Here is a 19,175-nt window from a genome sequence, read left to right as displayed (position 1 = left end):
TCCCTCAGCCCCTCCTGCCACTCCAGCCCCTTCCCCAGTCCCATTCCCTCCCTTGGACACCCCCAGCCCCTCGATGAGGAGCCCTTTCTCCTTATGACCTCTCCACTGTTTCCCAACAGGACCGTGGGTGGCAGCAGCAGCAGAAGTGACCCCCAGGCCCCCGTCCGGCCTCCCCGCCCCCACAGGCATGCCTTGTGGCTCTGGGCAGCTCCCATGGCTTTCCTGTCCAGGTTCTACAGGAACAGCAGCCGCTCCCCGAGCCGGGCCCCGCGGGATGAGCGCAGGAGCCATCCCATCCTCAGCGTGTTCGAGCTGGAGCGGCTGCTGTACACGGGGAAAACAGCCTGCAACCACGCCGACGAGGTGTGGCCAGGCCTCTACCTGGGAGACCAGTAAGTGTGGCCAGGGACAGCGACTGGGGGCGACTGGGGTGGGGAGATGGGGACCTTGTCACTCTCCACAGATCCCTGAAAGGTGGCTGTACTCAGGTGGGGTTGGTTTCTTTCTCCAGGCAGCGCTGGTAGAACCAGAGGACACAGCCTTAAGCTGCATCAAGGGAAATTTAAGTTGGATTTTAGGAAAAAGGTTTTTTATTGCAAGAGTGATAAAGGACTGGGATGGTCTGCCCGGGAAGGTGGTGGAGTCACCATCCCTGGATGTGTTTAAAAAAGGATTGGATGTGGAAATGGGCGCTGTGGTTTAGTTGAGGTGGTGCTGGGGCATGGGTTGGACTCCATGGTCTCTTAAAGGTCTCTTCCAACCTGGTGATCGTGTGATTCGGTGATTCAGTGATTTCTGTGATTTCTGTAATGCTGTGATTCTGAGATTCTGTGATTCAGTGATTCAATGATTTGGTGATTGTGCGATTGTGCAATTGTGCGATTGTGCGATTGTGTGATTGTGTGATTGTGTGATTGTGTGACTGTGTGATTCTGTGATTCTGTGATTCCCTTCTGCGGGGAAGGTCAGACAGAGAAGGATGTGGTGGGTATGGAGCTGGGACAAAGAGGAAGGAGGTCACAGGGCTGTGAAGGGAGGTCCCAGATCTGGGTGGGCACAGGTAGGTTGTCCACAAGCTGTGAGATCACCTGAAACCCCAAGAATCTCAAAAATCCACCAGATTTTTACATCCAGCTCTCTCATCCAGAAACCTTTGCCCGGGACAGCTTTTCCACCGTGCTGGGGACACTTCTGGTGGTCTGAAGTGTCCCCTCCCCGCTGTGTCCGCAGAGACATCGCGTCCAACCGGCGGGAGCTGCTGCAGCTGCGCATCACCCACGTGCTGAACGCCTCCCACTGCCGCTGGCGCGGCGGCGCCGACTACTACGAGGGCACGGGCATCCGGTACCTGGGCATCGAGGCCCACGACTCGCCCTCCTTCGACATGAGCCCCTACTTCTACCCCGCCGCTGACTTCATCCACCAGGCCCTCAACGAAGGTCCCTGGGCAAGGGTGGGGGAGAGGAGAGGGAGAAGGGATGGGGGAGCTGCCCCGGGGAGGTGGGAGATGGGGGTGGTTGTTGTTGAGGATCCTGGGAAACAAAGGGGTTTTGAGGCTGGGATGGAGTCTCCTTATGGGATCAGCCCAGTGGTGTCCCCTCCATGGGATCATCCCAATGGTATCCCCTCATGGGATCACCTCCATGGAGTCCCCTCATGGGATGACCCCAGTGGTGTCCCCTCACGGGATCACCTGGATTGGTGTCCCCTCCACCACTGGGATCATCTCAGTGATGTCCCTTCAGGGGATCGCCCCAATGGTTTTTCCTCATGGGATGTCCCCAGTGGTGTCCCCTCATGGGATGACCCCAGCTGTGTCCCCTGCACGCCATCACCTCCTCCCAGAGGGAACAGGCTGGATGAGAGCACCGTCCCCTCAGATCACAGCCCCCACCTGTGTCCTGAGCTTTTTCTGGGCCTGTTCTGTCCATTTGGTGTTACCAGGACACACTGACACCCTTTGTGACACCCCTCAGCGCCTCACACCCCTCATCCCCCACCAGGTGCTGCCCACCTGAGCCCAGGCTCCGGGTGCTCCGGGGCCGGGCTGGGTGCTCAGCAGCTTTTCCACGTGGAATTTTCGGGCTGTGCTGACGCAGCCGCTGCGTCCTGTCCCCCCCCCTGCAGGGAGGATCCTCGTGCACTGTGCCGTCGGGGTCAGCAGGTCGGCCACCTTGGTCCTCGCCTACCTCATGATCCGCCACCACATGCCCCTGGTGGAAGCCATAAAGACGGTCAAGGACCACCGCGGGATCATCCCCAACCGCGGCTTCCTGCGCCAGCTGGTGGCCCTGGACAACGCCCTGAGGCTCAAGAGGAGCTCCTGAGGGCACCGGGCGAGCCCTGCCCAGCTCGGGCTCTGCCCCTGGGTCACGCACAGCCCCCCGCCCCCAGCTCCGGGGGTGCCCTCTGGTCCAGCCCAGGCCCTGGTCCTGCACTGTGCCACCCAGGGGAGTCCTGGCCATGGCTTCCATCCCAGCCTGCTCGCTCCAAGACGCCTCCGGAGGGACCCGGCCCCACGTCACCCGTCACTCCATCCCTGCGGCCTCCAGGGAGCCTTCAAGGCTTTGTTGTTCCCCCCCCCCCGGCATTTGTGTCCCTCCCTGCCAGGACACTGCAGCGCTGCGTGTCCCCTGTTGTGTGTCCCGTGTGTTTCTGGTGATGTCAGGTCTGGTGTGTGGGCTCAGGCCAGCTCCTGTCGTGGCGTTCGGGTGTTGTCCGTGCCTCGTGTCACCCTGTGAATAAAGGCAGTGCTAAGGAAGAGCCTGGGCACGCCTCGTGGGCTTGGGGACAGCTCAGGCTGGCATCTGTCACAGGGCTGGGGACAGAGCAGCACTCGAGAACTCGGGGTAGAGATGGACCTGAGTGCCCCCAAATTCTCAGTCTAGGGATCAAACCTGAGCCCTGCTCAGTGCCCAAACCTGCGTTCCTGCTCAGGGCCTGTCCTGGGGTTGCCCCCTCTTTTTTCCCAGCAGTGGGGACAACGGGGGGCTCCTGGTGACAAGCAGAGCCAGGATGGCAGCCCCAGTGTCCCCAGGAGTCCTGGCAGCCCCAGGGTCACTGCCCAGCACAAGGTGGCTGTCCCAGTGTCCCCAAGGTGGCTCCGAGTGGCCACCCAGGCTGTGACAAACATCCCCAGGAGCAGCAGGGCTGGCTGGGCTGAGCCCAGGGAGATGCCAAGGTCGGGAAGGAGTGTCCTGGTGGCCCGGGTGGCCCCGGCCCTGCAGGCTGCCATCCCCATTGTCCTCCCGTTCCCGTTATAGCTCCATTCTTCCTGAGCTTCCGGAGAGCCCCCGGAGCAGCGCCGGGCTGAGCTGGGATCATGGAATGGGAGGGAGAGGGGCTGGGGGCTGAGCTGGGATCATGGAATGGGAGAGAGAGGGGCTGGGGGCTGAGCTGGGATCATGGAATGGGAGGGAGAGGGGCTGGGGGCTGAGCTGGGATCATGGAATGGGAGGGAGAGGGGCTGGGGGCTGAGCTGGGATCATGGAATGGGAGGGAGAGGGGCTGGGGGCTGAGCTGGGATCATGGAATGGGAGGGAGAGGGGCTGGGGGCTGAGCTGGGATCATGGAATGGGAGGGAGAGGGGCTGGGGGCTGAGCTGGGATCATGGAATGGGAGGGAGAGGGGCTGGGGGCTGAGCTGGGATCATGGAATGGGAGGGAGAGGGGCTGGGGGCTGAGCTGGGATCATGGAATGGGAGGGAGAGGGGCTGGGGGCTGAGCTGGGATCATGGAATGGGAGGGAGAGGGGCTGGGGGCCGGGCAGGGACAGCTCCGTGGCTCGGGGCACACCAGGACCTGTGCCAGCACTCATCTGTCACCGCTGTCCCCCAGCCTGTGCTGGGTGTAGCAATCCCAGCCTGGTTTGAGTTGGAGGGACTTTAAAATTCATCTTGTTCCACGCCTCCCACCATCCCAGGGGGCTCCGGCCTGGCCTTGGGCACTCCCAGGGATCCAGGGGCTCCTCTGGAAATTCCATCCCAGCCCCTCCCCACCGACCCAGCCAGGAATTCCTTCCTGTCTTTAGCTCAAGAGCAACAGGGAGAGGAAAACCCTTTCAACAACGAAATCTTTGGGAATATCGAACTTCTGGTGTCCCAAACCCGACACCGAGCCCCCGGAGGATGCCCCAAAGGGCTGCTCAGGTGCCACCTGAGGCAGGTGATGCCGCGACAAGGAGGCTCGAGGATGTGAGCGCAGCCCCGCCTGGGCAAGGACACGCCTGCCCGGGGCCACCGGCGGTGTCGGCGGGGCGGGGGCGGTCCCGGGGGGGCTGCGGGGCCGGGGCGGGGTTTTTGGGCACGGCCATGGCCCGGCGGAGCAGCCGCGGCCCCGCGGAGCCTCCCGATGCCCCCGTTCCAGTGGTGCCACGGTGAGCGCGGGGAGGGGGCGGTGGCGTGGGCAGGGGGTGTCCCCTCCCTGCTGCCCGGGAAGGGGGGCGCTGACTGCGGGGGGAGAGGGGCAGCCCCGGCCTCGGCATCTCCGGGCATACCCCGGGATTCCCCCGGGCATCTCCAGGCATCCCTTGGGCATCTCCAGGCATCCCCTGGGTAACTCCAGGCATCCCTTGGGTAACTCCAGGCATCCCCTGGGTATCTCCAGGTATCCCTTGGGCATCTCCAGGTATCCCCTGGGCGTCTCCAGGCATCCCCTGGGCGTCTCCAGGTATCCCCTGGGCATCTCCAGGTATCCCCTGGGTGCCTCCGGGCATTCCCTGGGCATCTTTGGGCAGCCCCAGGCATCCCCCGGCTATCTCTGGGCATTCCGGGGCTTTGGGGACAGAAGGACAGAGGGACAGAGGGACAGAGGGACAGAGGGACAGAGGGACAGAGGGACAGAGGGACAGAGCCCAGCCTTGTTCCGAGGCTGACGGGACCAGCCCTGGACTTGTGCACTTCGGCTTCGAGCCCCAGGCTCACAGATATTTGTTAACTCAGAGCCCGCTGCTGTTGAGGGCCTTCACAGCGCTGGTGGGAAAATGCCACTGGAAGCTGAATGGGTTTATTGAGAATATCCTGACAGCCGCCGCGGGCTGAGCTGCTGCCTCGGATTTCAGCCCCTCCTTTGCTTTCCCTCCTGTTGCTCGCCTGGAGATCAGGACTTTGCAGACCCAGGGAATTTTATTTGGGGAGCAGATAAACTTTATTTCCTCCCTAATTTGCTCCCTATCCCGGTGCAGGTCTTGGATTCAGGGCGGCTCTTTGCAGGGAGCCCTTTCTGGCATCCCAATAAATCCCATATGGAAATGTGTTGGGTTTTCTGGTGCAAAGCTCAGCTTTTGTGTGGGAGGAGAAAGAATGGTTTTATTTAATGACCTGCTGAGTTTTCCATGGGTTTTACTGAACAAGAATTGGGGTGAGGGAGAAGCTCTGCTCAGCAAAATCCCTGTGAAGTGAAGTGGGGGGAAATTTGGGTAGAAAAAATCAAAATGTGGGATGTGAGGGGCCACACTCAGCTTTGCTGGAGCTCCAGGGGTTTGAGGAGGGGTTGGCTGTGGGGTTGTGGGGCTGAGGTCAGGGTTTGGTGTGGGGGACAGGGCTGGGCTCACCCTGCTGGGCAGATCAAGGCTCTGTGTCCTCAGCACAGCTCGCAGAGGGTTAAATCTGTGTGGGGAGGAGGAGGAGGAGGAGGTGGAGGTGCAAATCACAGCCCTGATGGGCCAAACTGTACCTGAGCTCCTGCTCCTGCCACGGGAGCTGTGGGAGTTTGCATGGAAAACAACAATTTATTTTTTTTTTCCTGGCAAAATTGGAGCAGTTCCCTGTGAGGATCCTTGGTGCAGGAGCCCGGAAAGGCACCCAGGTGTCTGCAGATCCCTCTTTTCCCATTTTGCAATCAAATAATCGCTGCAGCCCTCAGGGTTTCTGGTTCTGGGGCCAGATTGGCAGCCTGGAGCTGGTGGTGGGGTTCTTTCACCTGGGCGCCCATCGGGGCCTCGTTTCACGTCGGTTAAACCTGGATTTGATCCTTTCCCCTTGAACTAAAAACTCCGAGGCCTCTGGAAGGCGGGGGGAGGGCGTTTAATCAAAACCATGGAAGGGGATGGGAAGGAGAGGGGGCTGGGGACCCCCAGCTCCTCCTCACATCCCAGGGCCTCTCCCGGAGCAGCAAAGGGAATTTCCTGGGATGCTAAGGCACATCCAGCAGGAATGCCCCTGGCGGAGCTGGTGAGTCCAAAAAGGGCACTTGTGGGGTGAGGGATGGCATTTCTGCCCCATGGGATGTGGGGCTGTAGGAGGAGAGGAGAGGGGGATGGCTGGGGTAGGATTTGGGATCATGAGGGGTTTGGAGCCCCTTAGACAAGAGTGGGGCTCTCCCACCCGTGCCCCACCACCAGGTGCTCCAGCATTACCTCATGTCTCAGAGGGTTTTTCTGAGAGCTGTATATGTTTCATTTTGGTTTGTTTTGGTTTGTGGTGGCTTTTTTTTTTTTTTTTGTTTGTTTGGTTTGGTTTTTGTGTTTTTTTTTTTTTTTTTGGAGCATGTCTCAATCATTTCCAGCAAGGAAACAGCAAAAAACAACTAACCTTTCCTATTGTCTCTTCCTGCACCTGGTGGTCTCAGGAGCAGCAGGACCCGACAAACAAATCCTCCCTTTCCTCCCGTGGCTGAGGGATTGTCTCCAGTGATTAGAGGAGGCCCGGAGCGAGTGGCAGGAAAATCCCATTTCCTACATTTCCTCCAGCTCAGGCTCTCCTCTGATGCAGCTGCAAAGCTCCAAACCGGTGTCCCCAGGGCCAGGTGGCTCCTGGCCACGGTGGCTTGGCCGTGGCACGGATGGCACACGTGAATTCCCCCAGCCCAGCAGAGCAGATAGCTGAGGATGAACGGCTGGGATTCGGGAGTCCCAGCCCAGAGGTGCCACCTGCCCGGGGGTCCCTGCTGTCCCCTGTCCCAGCGGGGAGGACACCACGCACAGCCCTGGGTGTCTCTGCTGCTGCAGGAGGTTCTGCTGCTCGCTCCTCCTGTCCCTGCTGAGCAAAATTCCAGCCTCTCCCGAGGGGCTGAGGGGCTGTAATTAAAGCCAGGAGTGCTCCTGGAGGAGTTGTTTGATGAGGAGCAGGGTGCAGGGTGGAAGGAAGGGGCCGGGGGGCACAGATGGGGCTGGGGGCTCCTCTCAAGTGAGAGCTGAGGAGAAAACAAAGGCAGAGCCATTCCCAGACATAAAACGGGGCTTAGTCCGTGTCAGAGCCCAGCTTTGCTGCAGCTCTGAGCAGCGGCAGGGGGCTGGGGCTCCGTGGGACCCTCCCGGGGTGGCTGTGCTGGGACAGGGCACGGGCTCGGCTGGCGCTGGCTGACCCCGAGGACGAAGCAGCCACTCGCTCCTCCTGGGGCGATGACAACCTCCAGCTGCTGCTGTTTTTCAAGCTGGCTTGCAGCTCTGTCCTTCCCTATGTCCCTTTCCAGCCTCCGTGGATTCCCCTGGCGATGAAAGCGGCGCCTCCTGCTCCCCCAGCTGCCCGGGGTGCTGCTGGAGAAGGGGCTGGAAATGCCACCGGTGCCAGCCTGAGCTGCCCCGGGATCCTTGCAGGGGAGATCTCCACTCTCCAAACACGGGACGATGTCTCAGTGCTGCTTTTTACCCCCTTGGCGAACTCCACAGCGGACGGGGCCAGCCCAGGCTCTCTCCGCTCTCACATTTTTCCACCTAAACTCTGAATTTCTCTTCCCCCTAAGGGTGTTACTGCAGCCCAGGGCTGATTTATCCCAGTAAACCCTGCACGATGCCGCCCATCACCTTCCAGGACCTGCCCCTCAACATCCACATGGTCATTTTCGGCACTGGCATCTTCATCTTCGTGCTCAGCCTCATCTTCTGCTGCTACTTCATCAGGTGGGGCTTCGGGGTCCCTGGGCATTCCCAGATCCTGTTTTGTCCCAGAAAACCAGGACAAAAATCCGGGAGCGGGGCAGGAAGCGCAGGAAGGGGCTCCTGATTTCCAGGGAACGTGCGGGGGCCGTGCTGTGCGGGGCAGGGAAGGGAGGATGAGCCTTTCCTTGCTCCCCCTGCTCTTTTTAACCCCAAAGCCGAGGCTGCAGCCGCTGCTCCTGCGGGGCCGGCTCTGCCCTGCATCCCTCAGCTATTTTTGGGAGCGCGTTTTTTGGGGAGAGGATGTGCCCTCCTCGCCACCCTCGTGGTTCTGTGCCAGGCGCTTTTCCCCGGCCAAGGTCACGGCAGGGCCGGCAGCTGCCGAGCGCTGGAAAATCCAGCTCCTCCTGCACTGACTGATTGCCGAGGGCAAATCTCCACCGACACCTCTGGATGCTCCCTCTGCCCGTTCCCAACCACTCCTACACAAACAGAACTCCGCAGCCACCGATCCCAAAACCCGGGTGGGAGGAGCGCGTTCCCCTCGGTTCCAGGAGCCCCCCGAGTATTTTTGGCTGATTTTTGTCTTCCTCCTCTCCCAGCAAGCTGCGGCACCAGGCGCAGAGCGAACGCTTCGGCTACAAGGAGGTAAAGCCGGGGGTGGTTTGGGATGAGCGGGGACACAGCGGGGACACAGCGGGGACACAGCAGGGACTGATCCTGCTCGGTCCGGAGCCTCCCCAGAACCCGCCGGGCTCACCCCAGCCCTGCCCGGCTCCCTTCAGCTCCTCCTGGGCCAATCCTGGTGGGAAATGCTCGCCCTCCTTCTCTCTCTCAGGTTGTTTTGAAAGGCGATGGCCGCAGGCTGAACGTGAATGGGGTGAGCGGGACCAGCTCTGGCTGGGGATGGAGCTGGGATTAACCCGGGATAACCCTCGGGACAGGTTGGGGATGGGGCTGGGATTAACCCGGGATAACCCTCGGGACAGGTTGGGGATGGGGCTGGGTTTAACCCGGGATAACCCTCGGGACAGGTTGGGGATGGGGCTGGGATAACCCTCGGTGCTCAGGGACAGGCTGGGGATGGATGTGGGGCCCGGATCGGGAGGGAATCCCGCTCCCCGCGGGTGTTTGGGGACCTGGGCTGAGCTCCCGGCTGGAATTTCCCGGGATTTCCCGGCATTTCTTGGCTGGTTCACACCCGCCCTCAGCCTCCATCTCACCTCCCACAGCAGACCTGCGCCGTCTGCCTGGAGGATTTCGGGCTGAAGGAGGAGCTGGGGGTGCTGCCGTGCCAGCACACCTTCCACAGAAAGTGAGAGGGGCTGGCAGAGCGGGGCGGGAGCCGGGAATTCCCTGCGGGAATCGCCATTCCCGCATCATTCCTGCCCGCAGGTGCCTGCTCAAGTGGCTGGAGGTTCGCTGCGTGTGCCCCATGTGCAATAAACCCATGGCGGGGTCGGGCCAGCCCCGCGCCGGCATCGGGACCCTCCTGGACGAGCTGGTGTGAGCTCCGCGTCCTGCGGGATCCATCGGGATCCATCGGGATCCATCGGGATCCACCGCGGGACCGCCCGGCGTCGCCCACCCCGCCTGCCCAGGGTCCCTCGGGAAGGATCCTGGGTTTTCCCTGGTGGGATTTTTACTCCGTGGTTTGGTTTGGGAAATGTGGTTTTGTGCTCCCCATGGAGACAAGACGTGGAATTCCCTGTGGGAAGCGCCAGGGTGCGGGTGGGGGGTCCTCTCCCCCTGACCCCCCCCCCCCCTCCCCTTGTTTGCACAGAGTTATTTTTGTACCTGAACCCCTCGGGATCCCCGTGGGGCACAGGGGTTGTACGGTTTTGTGTAAAAAAAAATAAAATAAAATTAAATGGGTGACTTTTAACCCGTCCGAGCTGTGGGCGCTGCAGGGACAGATCAGGGGACCCCAGGGAAGCCCAGGGGGTGCTGAGCCCCCCAAGTGCCCGAGGAGGGGACACTGCTGGCCGTGACCCCTTAATGTGGTGACAAAATAGCACCGAACTGCTGCCCCTCGCCAGGGCCGGGACCCCCGCCCAGGTTGGGGTAGAAGCCCCTGATCTCCCTTTTTCTCCTCACTTTTGACACGTCCGAGGGAAGATGACAACAGCAGTGACATCACTGACTCCCCCAGCGCTCAGTCCCCCAAGAGCTGTCCCCACATCACCGCACCCCCCGATCTCCCCGATCTCCCCAAATTTTCACACCCGCACGAGAAGATGACGTCAGAGGTGACACCACTGACCCTCCAAAGCTGGGCCCACATCAGGGTGGTCCCTCCCCCCGGATTTGTCCATTCCCCACTTCCGAGAGAACGTGACATCAGCAGTGACATCAGCAGTGACATCACAGAGAGCCCAAGAGCTGCTCACCTCCCCCCCCCCCCCGCTAATTTGCTCATTTCCCCTGATTATCACACGGGAAGGAGATGACGTGGCAGTGACATCACAGACCCGACCATGGGGCGCGTCATAGGAAAAGGAGTGATGTCAGCAGTGATGTCATACACCCCATAACATCAAGCGGTACATTATTTTTTAAGAACGGAAATGGCGCGGCAGTGACGTCATACGCCCTACTATCCGGCACCACGTCGTTCAAGCAATGACGTCAGCAGCGCCAGCGGGCCTAACTCCTCCACAGCGGAAAACTATTTTTGCGCGAACGGAACAGGAAGTGACGTCGAAGCGACGCCAGGACCCTGCCGGCGGTCAGATGGGGCTGTGCCGTGCCGTAACGCAGGGCGCACATGTCACGCAGGCGCGTGCCGCTCCCATTCATCATCTCCATGAACCGGAAGGATCGCGGCCAGGGTGGCCGCACCCGCTCCTACTGCCGTGCCACTGCTCTGCCAGTCATGGCGACAGCGCTGTCCTCACGCAGCTCTCCCTGTCCCTTCTCTACAAACTCTGAACTCTTCTTTCGATCCTCCTACTCTCCTTTCTCCGCCCCACTCTGCCGCTCTTCCCCGCTCTGTGCTCGCTAATTAGAAATGCTAATTTATGCACATAAAACCACGCCCCTTCGCTGTCGGCTTTACGGCAAGCGGGGATGTTTTGCGACAGTTGGCGCGCGTGGAGCGGGTGGTGGCGGCGCCGTGGTGACGGGACCGGGGTTGCTCGGGGTTTTCTGAGGGGATCCCGGCGGTCTCTGAGGGGTCCCGGGGTTTTCTGACGGGATCCCGGCGGTCTCTGAGGGGTCCCGAGGTTTTCTGACGGGATCCCGGCGGTCTCTGAGGGGTCCCGGGGTTTTCTGAGGGGATCCCGGGGTTCTCTGAGGGGTCCCGGGGTTCTCTGAGGGGATCCCGGCGGTCTCTGGGGGGATCCCGGGGTGCTCCCCGCAGGGCGCTGCTCCCACCCCCGATGTCTCTGTAAGGTTTCCAGGCCCCTCCGGGCTGTGTCAGGCCATGGCTGCCGGCAGCCCGAGCCCGGAGCGGGGTCCCGAGCAGCCGCCGCCCGCCGCCCCCTCGGCCGAGCAGGCGCTGCTGCAGGCCCGGCGGGCGCTGGCCGAGCCCGGAGCTCTCCGGGAGCTGAGCGCGCTGCTGCGGGCCTCGGATCCGCGCTGGCTGCTGGGCTCTGCCGGCCCCGCGGCGGTGGGCGAGCTGGCCGCGGCCTTGGGCGATTTGGCTGCTCCTCCGCGCCGGGAGCAGGACGGGGCCGAGCTCCCCGGGCAGGACGCGGCGCTGGCCGCCGTGGCGGAGCGAGCGGAGCGTGTCGGTGCCGTGTTCCTGCTGCTCCTGCAGAAGCTGGAAGCTGCCGGGGAGCAGCAGCGGCCGGGGGTGGCCGCGGTGGGACCCGGCCTGCGCCGGCTGCTGGGACACGCGTTCGTCTTCGCTGTCACACACAAGGACCAGAGGCCCTGGACCACGGCGAGGAGCCGGGTGGTGGCTCGGGAGCTGCTGGAGCGGCTGGTCCAGGCTGCGGGCTGCGGGTCCGTGGAGGAATTCCTGCGGGGAAAGGAGGGGGATGAGGAAGGAAGATTTGGAGCGGTGATGGGGCTCCTGAAGCGGGAGTTAACCAAGTGAGTGGGAAGGCAAGGGTGGGATTTTTGTAGAGTCTCTGTAGGAAATACTGGGAAACAGAGCTGAGGCTCCAGAGATGATAAATATGAAAACAGGAGCTTCACAAATACCCAGCAGTGGAATGTCTTGGGGAATGATTATCACAAATGCCCAGCAGTGAAAGGCGTTGGGGGGTGATTGTCAGAGTTTGCTGCCAGCCGAGAGCCCCAAGTGCACGGGAGCTGAGCGCTGTCTGTTCCTGAGCCGTGTCTGTCTCTCCAGAGACACCTGGAAGCGTAACCCTGCCTCCAAAGACGTGTTCTCCTGGGCTCTGCTCCACGTCAGCCGGCCCTGGCTGTGCCCGCACCTGGAGCAGGTCCTGCCGCCCGCGCTGCTCCTCTCCGATGATTTCCAGGAGGAGAACAAAGTGCTGGGCGTGCGCTGCCTGCACCACATCGTGCTCAACGTGGTGAGGGAGGGGCCCTGTGCGGGTGTGGTGTGAAGGGGGGGACAAGCGCACAATGTCCTGAGCTGGAAGGGACGCGCCGGGATCGGAGTGTCACCCCCGGCTCTGCACAGACCCCCCCCCCCCAAAATTTCATCCGTAAGAGCGTTTCCTGGAGCTCTGCCAGCCTGGGGGCCCTGCCCATTCCCTGGGCAGTGCCCAGCACTCTGTGGGAGAAGAACCTTTCCCTAAAATCCATCCTGAGCCTGCCCTGACACAGATCCAGCCTTTCCCTCGTGTGGGTCGGGTTCCAGCTTCTCTTCCTGGACCTGCATTTACAGCAGGTTCCAGGCTTTGGGAAGGCTGACCTTTCCTTAGGTTTTTGCAGTCCCCAGGATTAACCCCCTTCTCTCCGTTGTTGCAGCCAGGAGCAGATCTGTGCCAGTTCAACAGGGCCCAGGTGGTGTTCCACGCCCTCTACAACCACCTCTACTCACGGGAGGCCCCTCTCATCCAGGTGAGATGGCTGCACTTGGCTGTAAGGTGCCTTGGGCTAGTGGCAGCCCCTCAGTTTAAGGCTGAGCCTTAAGTCTGGCCAGGCTGTCGGCAGCCTGTGAGACAAAGGAACTCGGTAGATTCCAGGAAAATTCCCCAGAGGGAAGAGCTCTTGGCTGCTGCCCCATCCCAGGTGGGCAGGGAACAGCTTTGGGGCGCTCAGCTCAGCTGTGGGTGACCGCAGGGTTGGGATTTGTTGTTTTTTTTGGTGAGAACACGAGCTCACATTCCCCATCTGTCCCCAAACCAGGCGGTGCTGCTGTGCCTGCTGGACCTGCTGCCCATCCTGGAGCGATGCCAGCGGCACCAGGGCCAGGGCAGGGCCACGTCCCCCTGGGACCAGGTGCTGCAGCTGGTGCTGACCCACATGGAGGCCGAGCACAGGCTGGCACTGCGCAGGGTCTACGCAGGGACCCTGCCTGCCTTTGTCACCAGGTGAGACACAGGGGACAGGGGCACCTGGGGCCGTGCCCACTTTCCTGAGAGGCTGAGAGCTGTGCCAGGTACCATGCCCACCTTCCTGAGAGGGTGAGAGCACAGGGTCAGGCCCTGGGCCTGGTATCCAAGGATATGCTCCTTCCTCAGGGTGTGTTTTTGGGATCCAGGAGTATCTATCCCTCCCTCCTCAGGGTGTGTTTGTGCCTCCAGACTTGGTATCCTCATCGTGAGGCACCTGAAGAGGCTGGAGCGAGTCATCCTGGGCTACCTGGAGGTCTCTGATGGCCCCAAGGAAGAGGCCAGACTGGCAATCCTGGAGACTCTGCAGTGCACCATAGAGCACGCCTGGCCCAGGTACCTCTCTGGGGGATTACACACAGGAAAGCTGTCCTGACATTATTGTTTCATTCCTATCTGGAATATTTCCACTTTAAGACCCAAAGTTACTTTTTCTTGAGGAAAAGGCCCTGAAATCCTAAGGGAAAATCTGTCCCAGGAACAATTGAAAAACCTGGCTCCAAAATTAAGCTGGGTCCTCATTTTGATCCCACTTGTTCTTGTTCCAAAAGCACAAATTAAATCAATATGGGCTAAATAAACTCTGTGCTGTGCACTGTGCTGCCCAGTGCCAGCATTCCCAATTCCCAACCCCATCCTGAGCTTCTTGCTTGTCCAGGGCTGTCCTGGCACCAATCCTGCCCCTCACCAGCCCCAGGCTGTGCAATGGGATTGTACACGAGGTGATGGCTCAGGAGGGGTTTGGGATGAGGTGTTTCCCTTGCAGGATGCCCTGCAGGCTCCCTGTGCTCCTCAAGGCCCTGCTGAGGCTGCTCTGGGACGTTCACACAGAGCAGGGCCCAACACCCGAGCCCGTCAGAGCTGTCCTGCTCCACAGGGCCACCCAGTGCCTCATCCTGCTGGATCACTGCTCCCAAGGCCAGGTGAAGGTGAGCCCGGGCTCCGTGGTGGCCTCTTCCCTCTGAGCCCAGCAGGATTTTGGATTTCCCCCCTCCCCAGTGTCAATAATTGAATTGATAAGTGACTCATTGATGGGGAAATCAATGTGTGTGTGTGTGTGACACGCTGTGGCCTGGCTGCAAACACTGCTCCACTACTATTATTATTATTAACACTGCTGTATATTATTATTATATTGTTGGACTTTCTGTGCTGCAGCTGGGACTCCTCGACAAAACTGGCTTTTCATCATTTGTTCACACTAAACTGCAGCCTTTTGGATTTGTGTTCTTACCAGGCCAAAACCGGGCAGAGCTTATGAGCATTTGCTCCGATTTGGTTTCTTTGTTTTTCCTAGTAAATTCCAAAATTATGCTCCATCAGATGATGGCATCTCAGCCTGCAGATGCCAGATACAGCTCCAGGAAGGGACAGTGCAGGGATCCCTGGTGCATGGCACTGTTTGAGGGCAGAGGGAGGGTTGCTGAGTGCAGCTGTGCACAGCTGGAGTGGGACTGGGGACTGGGAATGCTGCTTTTCTCCCTGCAGGTGCTGCTGCAGGGGGTGCAGAGCAGCTGTGAGGAGAACCGGGTGCAGGAGTGCCTCAGGAAAGTGCAGGAGAGCACCTGAGGTGCCTGACACTGCTCAGCCCCCTTTGCACAATAAAATTGCTGTATTTATTGAAGAGTTCTGTCGTTCTTGTCCCACCTGTGAGCCCTACAACCTCCCCCAGACACACCCAAGTGCCCTCAGGGCCATGTGAGGTTTCTCCAGCCTTACAGGAAGCAGCAGAACCCCCCAGGCTCCTCCTGGAGCAGAGTCTGGGCTGAGCTTTTTGTGGTTGCAGAGGAGATGGGGGAAGTTCCTTAGAGTTGTGCAAACTCACTGCAACTGGGCTCAGGACAGAAACCCCTCTGCTCTCGCAGAAAACGTGTGGAGTATAAAAGCAGGAGTTCCTGGGGGTCCTGAGCAGGGGTGGCAGGTGGGTGGCAGATGCTGCACTCACACTCTGGTGACACATCTGGAGTTCTGTCAGTCAGTACAAAACGGGATCAGGCAGGGCTCAGGCTGCTTTTGTCTTGGTGCTTGGCTCTGTTTCCTCCTCGTACTCTATCTCAATGTAGGGACGTTTTCTCCTGGCTGGGCCCTTCAGTGGCATTTTCCCTTTCCATTTGGAGGTTTTCTTCTCTACTTCTTCCTCCTCTTCCTGTTCCTCTTCACTGCTTGTCTCCAACTTATCCATATCCTGAGGAAGAATCGGGTGAGCAGAGTGATGTCAGAGCAGGCTGTATAACTCAACTTCCTCTCTCCCCAAAATCCCCTCATGTATGATCCCATTCCACAATCCCTGGCTCCAGAGGAGCTGGGCTGGGACCCCACTGTACAATTATCTCCCACAGCTCTGATTTTGCTGCCTCTTACCCATCCCCAGAGATACCCCAGGGTGGAGGTGCCCAGGCAGCTCAGCCTCAGTTTGTACCTGGTGCTTCACCCACCTCAAAGTCACTGAGCTCGCTGTCCTCTGCTTCCACAAACTCCCTCTTATCCACGTCCTGCAAGGAACAGAGGCAGGGACTGAGCACAGCAGTGCCATGCAAGAGCCACCACGGCCACCACAAGGTTTTTCTGAGCCAGCAGGAAGGGACAGCCCAGCTCAGCACCAGGGCAGGGCTGGAAGCTTTACCTCATCATCATCATCATCTTCTTCCCTCTCTGCATCCGACTCGCTCTCGCTTTCTGCCTCTTGCTGCTGGAGAGCCTTGTCAAAGGCGTGGATGGGGAAGTTGTAAATGTCTCCATACTGAAAGGAAAATGGGGATTTTCCATAAGCCACAGGAGGAGGATGGACTTGGGCCTGGGGGAGCACTGAAAGCCTGCACGGGGCAGCATCAGATTGAGGTGTGGATCAGCCCAGCCCAGACCCCACAGTCCTGCAGGGAGCAGGAGGGGAGCCCTTGTGTTTTAGGGCTGTGTTTTGGGGAGCCCTCGTGTTTTAGGGTTCCCTGTGTTTTAGGGCTCTCTGTGTTTTAAGGAGCCAGGCACCCAGCATTGCCCCCCAGGGGCAGCACAGGGAGCTCTGTGTGACCCTCGCTCACCGTGTCCTGCTTCAGCCTTTCCAGCAGCTCCTTCTCGATGGCATTGTCCAGCTGGGCAGCGATCAGGGCTTTCTCCTAGGGAACACAGAGCAGCTGTGTGAGGCCCAGGGCCAGCAGCAGTGGCAGCAGGGGACACAGAGCAGTCCTTACCTCTCGCCTGTTCTCGCGCCTCTCGATCTTCCTGCGCAGCGGGACGAGCTTCCTCCTGCAGGGAAAGGGCACTGGGAATCTCACAGCCTCTGACAGCCAGAGCCAGCAGCTGGAGCATTCCCCACTGTGGGAATCCTTAAAATCAGAGGGGTTTGGGAAAGCTGCAAAGGAGCAGGCCTCGGAGACAGCAATGTGCAATTAGAGCTAAGCAGAAAGCATAAGGCACGTCAGCAGAAAAGTTATGTGAGATGTAGAAAGCAATGAGAAATAGAACAATGGTCTGTGTATTAATGCTTGGCTAGAATAACTCTCTAAGCTGTAGAAAAGTGTATGTAGCAAGATATTAGGAAGGTATTAGGTTTGGGTGCCTCAGGAGAAGAAAGATCTGAAGCTGTCAGAGAGCATCCAAAGGATGGGGAAGGGTCTGGAGGGGCCACAGGAGGAGCAGCTCCTCCCGAGGGACAGCTCTGATCTCAGCTCTCTGGGACAGGGACAGGACAGGGAACGGCTGGAGCTGGCCCAGGTCAGGCTCAGGTTGGATTTTAGAGGAAGATTGCTCCCCCAGAAGGAGCTGGGCACTGCCCAGGGAATGGGCATGGCCCCGAGGCTGCCAGAGCCCCAAGATGGACACAGCTCCCAGGGGTGCACTGGTGGGGCTGTTGGGGTTTGTCTGTGCAAAGCTAGGATTTGGGATCAGTGATCCCTGTGGGTCCCTTCCAGCTCAGGACATTCCCTCAGTGCATTGATACACTGGATTCCTGCAGCTCATCCATGACAGATCCATCTAAAACCCTCAGGAAAACGGGCACCGGCTCCGTGTCCCAGCAGTGACAGAGGGGCAGTGGCTCCAGAAGCCACCAGTGGTCACTTCCACGGTCACTCCCCGTGTCCCTTACTGTCTCTTGAGGGTCAGCTTGCGGATGCGGATCAGGTACTGCGTGATCTTGGTGAACCTCTGCTTGCACTTGTGCCGGATGAAGCGGGGCCAGTAGATGAGGTTCTCATCAATCTCCTCCAGAGCCTTCTCGTAGTTCTTGCTCAGCAGCACCTGTGGGGCAGGGGAAGGGTTGGGTGGCAGAGCAGGACACAAAAAGGGACATTTGGGAGGGGCTGCATCGTTCCCAGAGTCACGGAATCATCAAGGAAAAGCACCCCAAGGTGAATCCCCTTGTTCCCAGAGCACTCAGTGCCACCTCCAGCGATGGGCATTCCAAACCTCCCTGGGCACTTCCAACCCTTTTTGTGGAGAAATTCTTCCTGCTGTCCAAGCTGAGCCTCCCCTGGCTCAGCTTCCCTCCCCTGGGTGGGGACACGGAGCTGCTGTCCCTGAGTGTCCCCGAGCTCACCCGCTCCCAGAGGCGCCGGGGAAACGCCGCCCGCTCGATCGTCTTCATGTAGAGATAACAGCGACCTGGCAACAGGAACAAACCCCCTGAGCCCCTCCCCAGAGCTGTGGCATCCCTCCCTCAGGCAGTGCCATCCACCCCTCCCTGCCCACAGCTGCATCCCAGAACCATCCAGGCTGGGAAAAGACTTCAAAAGACTTCAAAACCAAACCCAACCTTGGACCCCCACCTTGTCCCCAGCCCAAAGCACTGAGTGCCACATCCAGGCACTCCCATGACACCTCCAGGGACAGGGACTCCAAACCCCCCCCCGGGCAGCTCTGTCCAAGGCCTGACCACCCTTCCCAGGAACGGATTCCCCGCTGTCCCTGCTGTCACCTTTCTCCTCACGGACAGTGGCGTACTGGCTGTTGGCTAGCGGGCAGGAGGAGCGGTTGCACAGCCCTGTCAGGTTGTACTCGTTCCTGCAGAAGTTCTGCGTTTTGGTGCTGGAAAAAGAGGGGACAGGGAATTAATGAGGGAAGGGCAGGAAAACCCCACTGCTCACCCCATGCTCCGTGACTGTCACATGTGGCCGTGGTGGCACAGAGGTGACACCGTGGGGTTTGGGGGTACCCGTGCATGTCCTTCCCGTTCCTTTCCCTGCTGGATCCCCCCTAAAGCCCACCCCGTCCCCTAAAACTCACGTCATCTTGTAGGAGCAGAACTGCCTGTTCCCCAGCATGCTCCAGACAACCTGCGGGGACAATCAGCGGGTGACACTCCGTGACACCCCTCACCCGGCTCCCCTTGTCCCCCCGAACTCCGGTGTGGCTCTGACGGGGGGGACACCCCACGAACATCGGGGTTTTCTCGGTGTTCCCGCGGCAGGGAGAGCGCGGTGCCCCAAGAAGCGTGTGGCACAGCACATCTACCGCTGCCGGGTCCCCACTGACACCCCCCGGCCCTGCTGCCCCCCTCGGGCCACAGCCGCGTTGGGAACAGGGGACCCCCGCCCACGTGGGGCCGTTTGACGCGGGTCCCAAAGAACGGTGAGGCTCACATCGTCCGAATGCATGGTGGCGGTGACAGAGGTGACAGAGGTGACAGAGACGGCAGTGGCGGCGGTGACAGCGGGGACCGACGGTGCTGGCGGGCCCGGCCGCGCGGTCTAGGGCGCCGCCATTACCGGAAGGGACGGGGCGCGCGAAGTCTCGCGAGAGCGGCGGCCCTGAGGGCGGGAAGGGGGGCGGGAAGGAGGGCGGGCCGCGCTGTCATGGCGGCGGTGCCGCGCCCCCTCAGGGGGGAGATCAAGGAAAACGTTACGCAAACAGACGGTGAGGGCGGCCGAGCGATGTGGTTGTAGAAGGTTGATGGTG

At 60.2% G+C, this 19,175-nt stretch overlaps 4 protein-coding genes and 1 non-coding gene across 5 annotated transcripts; 3 read left to right on the top strand and 2 right to left on the bottom strand.

Moving 5' to 3' along the window:
* Nucleotides 1-213: 213 nt before the first annotated feature.
* DUSP26 (dual specificity phosphatase 26) lies at nt 214-2,327 on the top strand. The gene is made up of 3 exons (XM_062510654.1): nt 214-392; nt 1,231-1,439; nt 2,128-2,327. The coding sequence occupies exons 1-3, from the start codon at nt 214-216 to the stop codon at nt 2,325-2,327; spliced, it is 588 nt and encodes a 195-aa protein (XP_062366638.1).
* A 2,022-nt stretch (nt 2,328-4,349) lies between these two features.
* Nucleotides 4,350-9,322, top strand: RNF122 (ring finger protein 122). Its single transcript, XM_062510765.1, has 6 exons — nt 4,350-4,374; nt 7,680-7,836; nt 8,415-8,460; nt 8,651-8,692; nt 9,045-9,127; nt 9,208-9,322. The coding sequence occupies exons 1-6, from the start codon at nt 4,350-4,352 to the stop codon at nt 9,320-9,322; spliced, it is 468 nt and encodes a 155-aa protein (XP_062366749.1).
* Nucleotides 9,323-10,539: 1,217 nt separating this feature from the next.
* Nucleotides 10,540-10,633, bottom strand: LOC134054810 (small nucleolar RNA U13). Its single transcript, XR_009934065.1, has one exon. It is a non-coding gene; the product is annotated as a small nucleolar RNA U13 (small nucleolar RNA).
* A 293-nt stretch (nt 10,634-10,926) lies between these two features.
* TTI2 (TELO2 interacting protein 2) lies at nt 10,927-14,910 on the top strand. The gene is made up of 7 exons (XM_062510622.1): nt 10,927-11,850; nt 12,113-12,299; nt 12,700-12,792; nt 13,081-13,265; nt 13,479-13,622; nt 14,053-14,215; nt 14,775-14,910. The coding sequence occupies exons 1-7, from the start codon at nt 11,237-11,239 to the stop codon at nt 14,853-14,855; spliced, it is 1,467 nt and encodes a 488-aa protein (XP_062366606.1). The 5' UTR covers nt 10,927-11,236; the 3' UTR covers nt 14,856-14,910.
* MAK16 (MAK16 homolog) lies at nt 14,906-18,981 on the bottom strand. Its single transcript, XM_062510623.1, has 10 exons — nt 18,860-18,981; nt 18,504-18,553; nt 18,196-18,305; nt 17,818-17,882; nt 17,368-17,519; nt 16,472-16,526; nt 16,322-16,396; nt 15,910-16,026; nt 15,722-15,778; nt 14,906-15,471 (listed from the first exon to the last, which is right to left on the bottom strand). The coding sequence occupies exons 1-10, from the start codon at nt 18,872-18,874 to the stop codon at nt 15,289-15,291; spliced, it is 879 nt and encodes a 292-aa protein (XP_062366607.1). The 5' UTR covers nt 18,875-18,981; the 3' UTR covers nt 14,906-15,288.
* Nucleotides 18,982-19,175: the final 194 nt, after the last annotated feature.

The sequence above is a fragment of the Cinclus cinclus genome, chromosome 29, assembly GCF_963662255.1.
Source record: "Cinclus cinclus chromosome 29, bCinCin1.1, whole genome shotgun sequence".
Classification (NCBI taxonomy): Eukaryota; Metazoa; Chordata; class Aves; order Passeriformes; family Cinclidae; genus Cinclus; species Cinclus cinclus.
Note: the sequence above shows the minus strand (reverse complement) of the source record. Positions and strands in the feature narration are given on the sequence as shown.

What these genes read in the sequence shown, in the direction of transcription:
- DUSP26 (XM_062510654.1), top strand. Translation starts at nt 214, where the DNA reads ATGGCTTTCCTGTCCAGGTTCTACAGGAACAGCAGCCGCTCCCCGAGC. An exon ending in GGCCTCTACCTGGGAGACCA is followed by an intron (nt 393 to 1,230) that starts GTAAGTGTGGCC and finishes CTGTGTCCGCAG; the next exon opens with AGACATCGCGTCCAACCGGC. An exon ending in CCACCAGGCCCTCAACGAAG is followed by an intron (nt 1,440 to 2,127) that starts GTCCCTGGGCAA and finishes CCCCCCCTGCAG; the next exon opens with GGAGGATCCTCGTGCACTGT.
- RNF122 (XM_062510765.1), top strand. Translation starts at nt 4,350, where the DNA reads ATGCCCCCGTTCCAGTGGTGCCACG. An exon ending in TTCTGCTGCTACTTCATCAG is followed by an intron (nt 7,837 to 8,414) that starts GTGGGGCTTCGG and finishes CTCCTCTCCCAG; the next exon opens with CAAGCTGCGGCACCAGGCGC. An exon ending in GCAGGCTGAACGTGAATGGG is followed by an intron (nt 8,693 to 9,044) that starts GTGAGCGGGACC and finishes CACCTCCCACAG; the next exon opens with CAGACCTGCGCCGTCTGCCT.
- TTI2 (XM_062510622.1), top strand. Translation starts at nt 11,237, where the DNA reads ATGGCTGCCGGCAGCCCGAGCCCGGAGCGGGGTCCCGAGCAGCCGCCG. An exon ending in ACCACATCGTGCTCAACGTG is followed by an intron (nt 12,300 to 12,699) that starts GTGAGGGAGGGG and finishes CCGTTGTTGCAG; the next exon opens with CCAGGAGCAGATCTGTGCCA. An exon ending in ATAGAGCACGCCTGGCCCAG is followed by an intron (nt 13,623 to 14,052) that starts GTACCTCTCTGG and finishes TTTCCCTTGCAG; the next exon opens with GATGCCCTGCAGGCTCCCTG.
- MAK16 (XM_062510623.1), bottom strand. An exon ending in TTCTGCTCCTACAAGATGAC is followed by an intron (nt 18,306 to 18,503) that starts GTGAGTTTTAGG and finishes CTCTTTTTCCAG; the next exon opens with CACCAAAACGCAGAACTTCT. An exon ending in GCGAGCTCAGTGACTTTGAG is followed by an intron (nt 15,472 to 15,721) that starts GTGGGTGAAGCA and finishes ATTCTTCCTCAG; the next exon opens with GATATGGATAAGTTGGAGAC.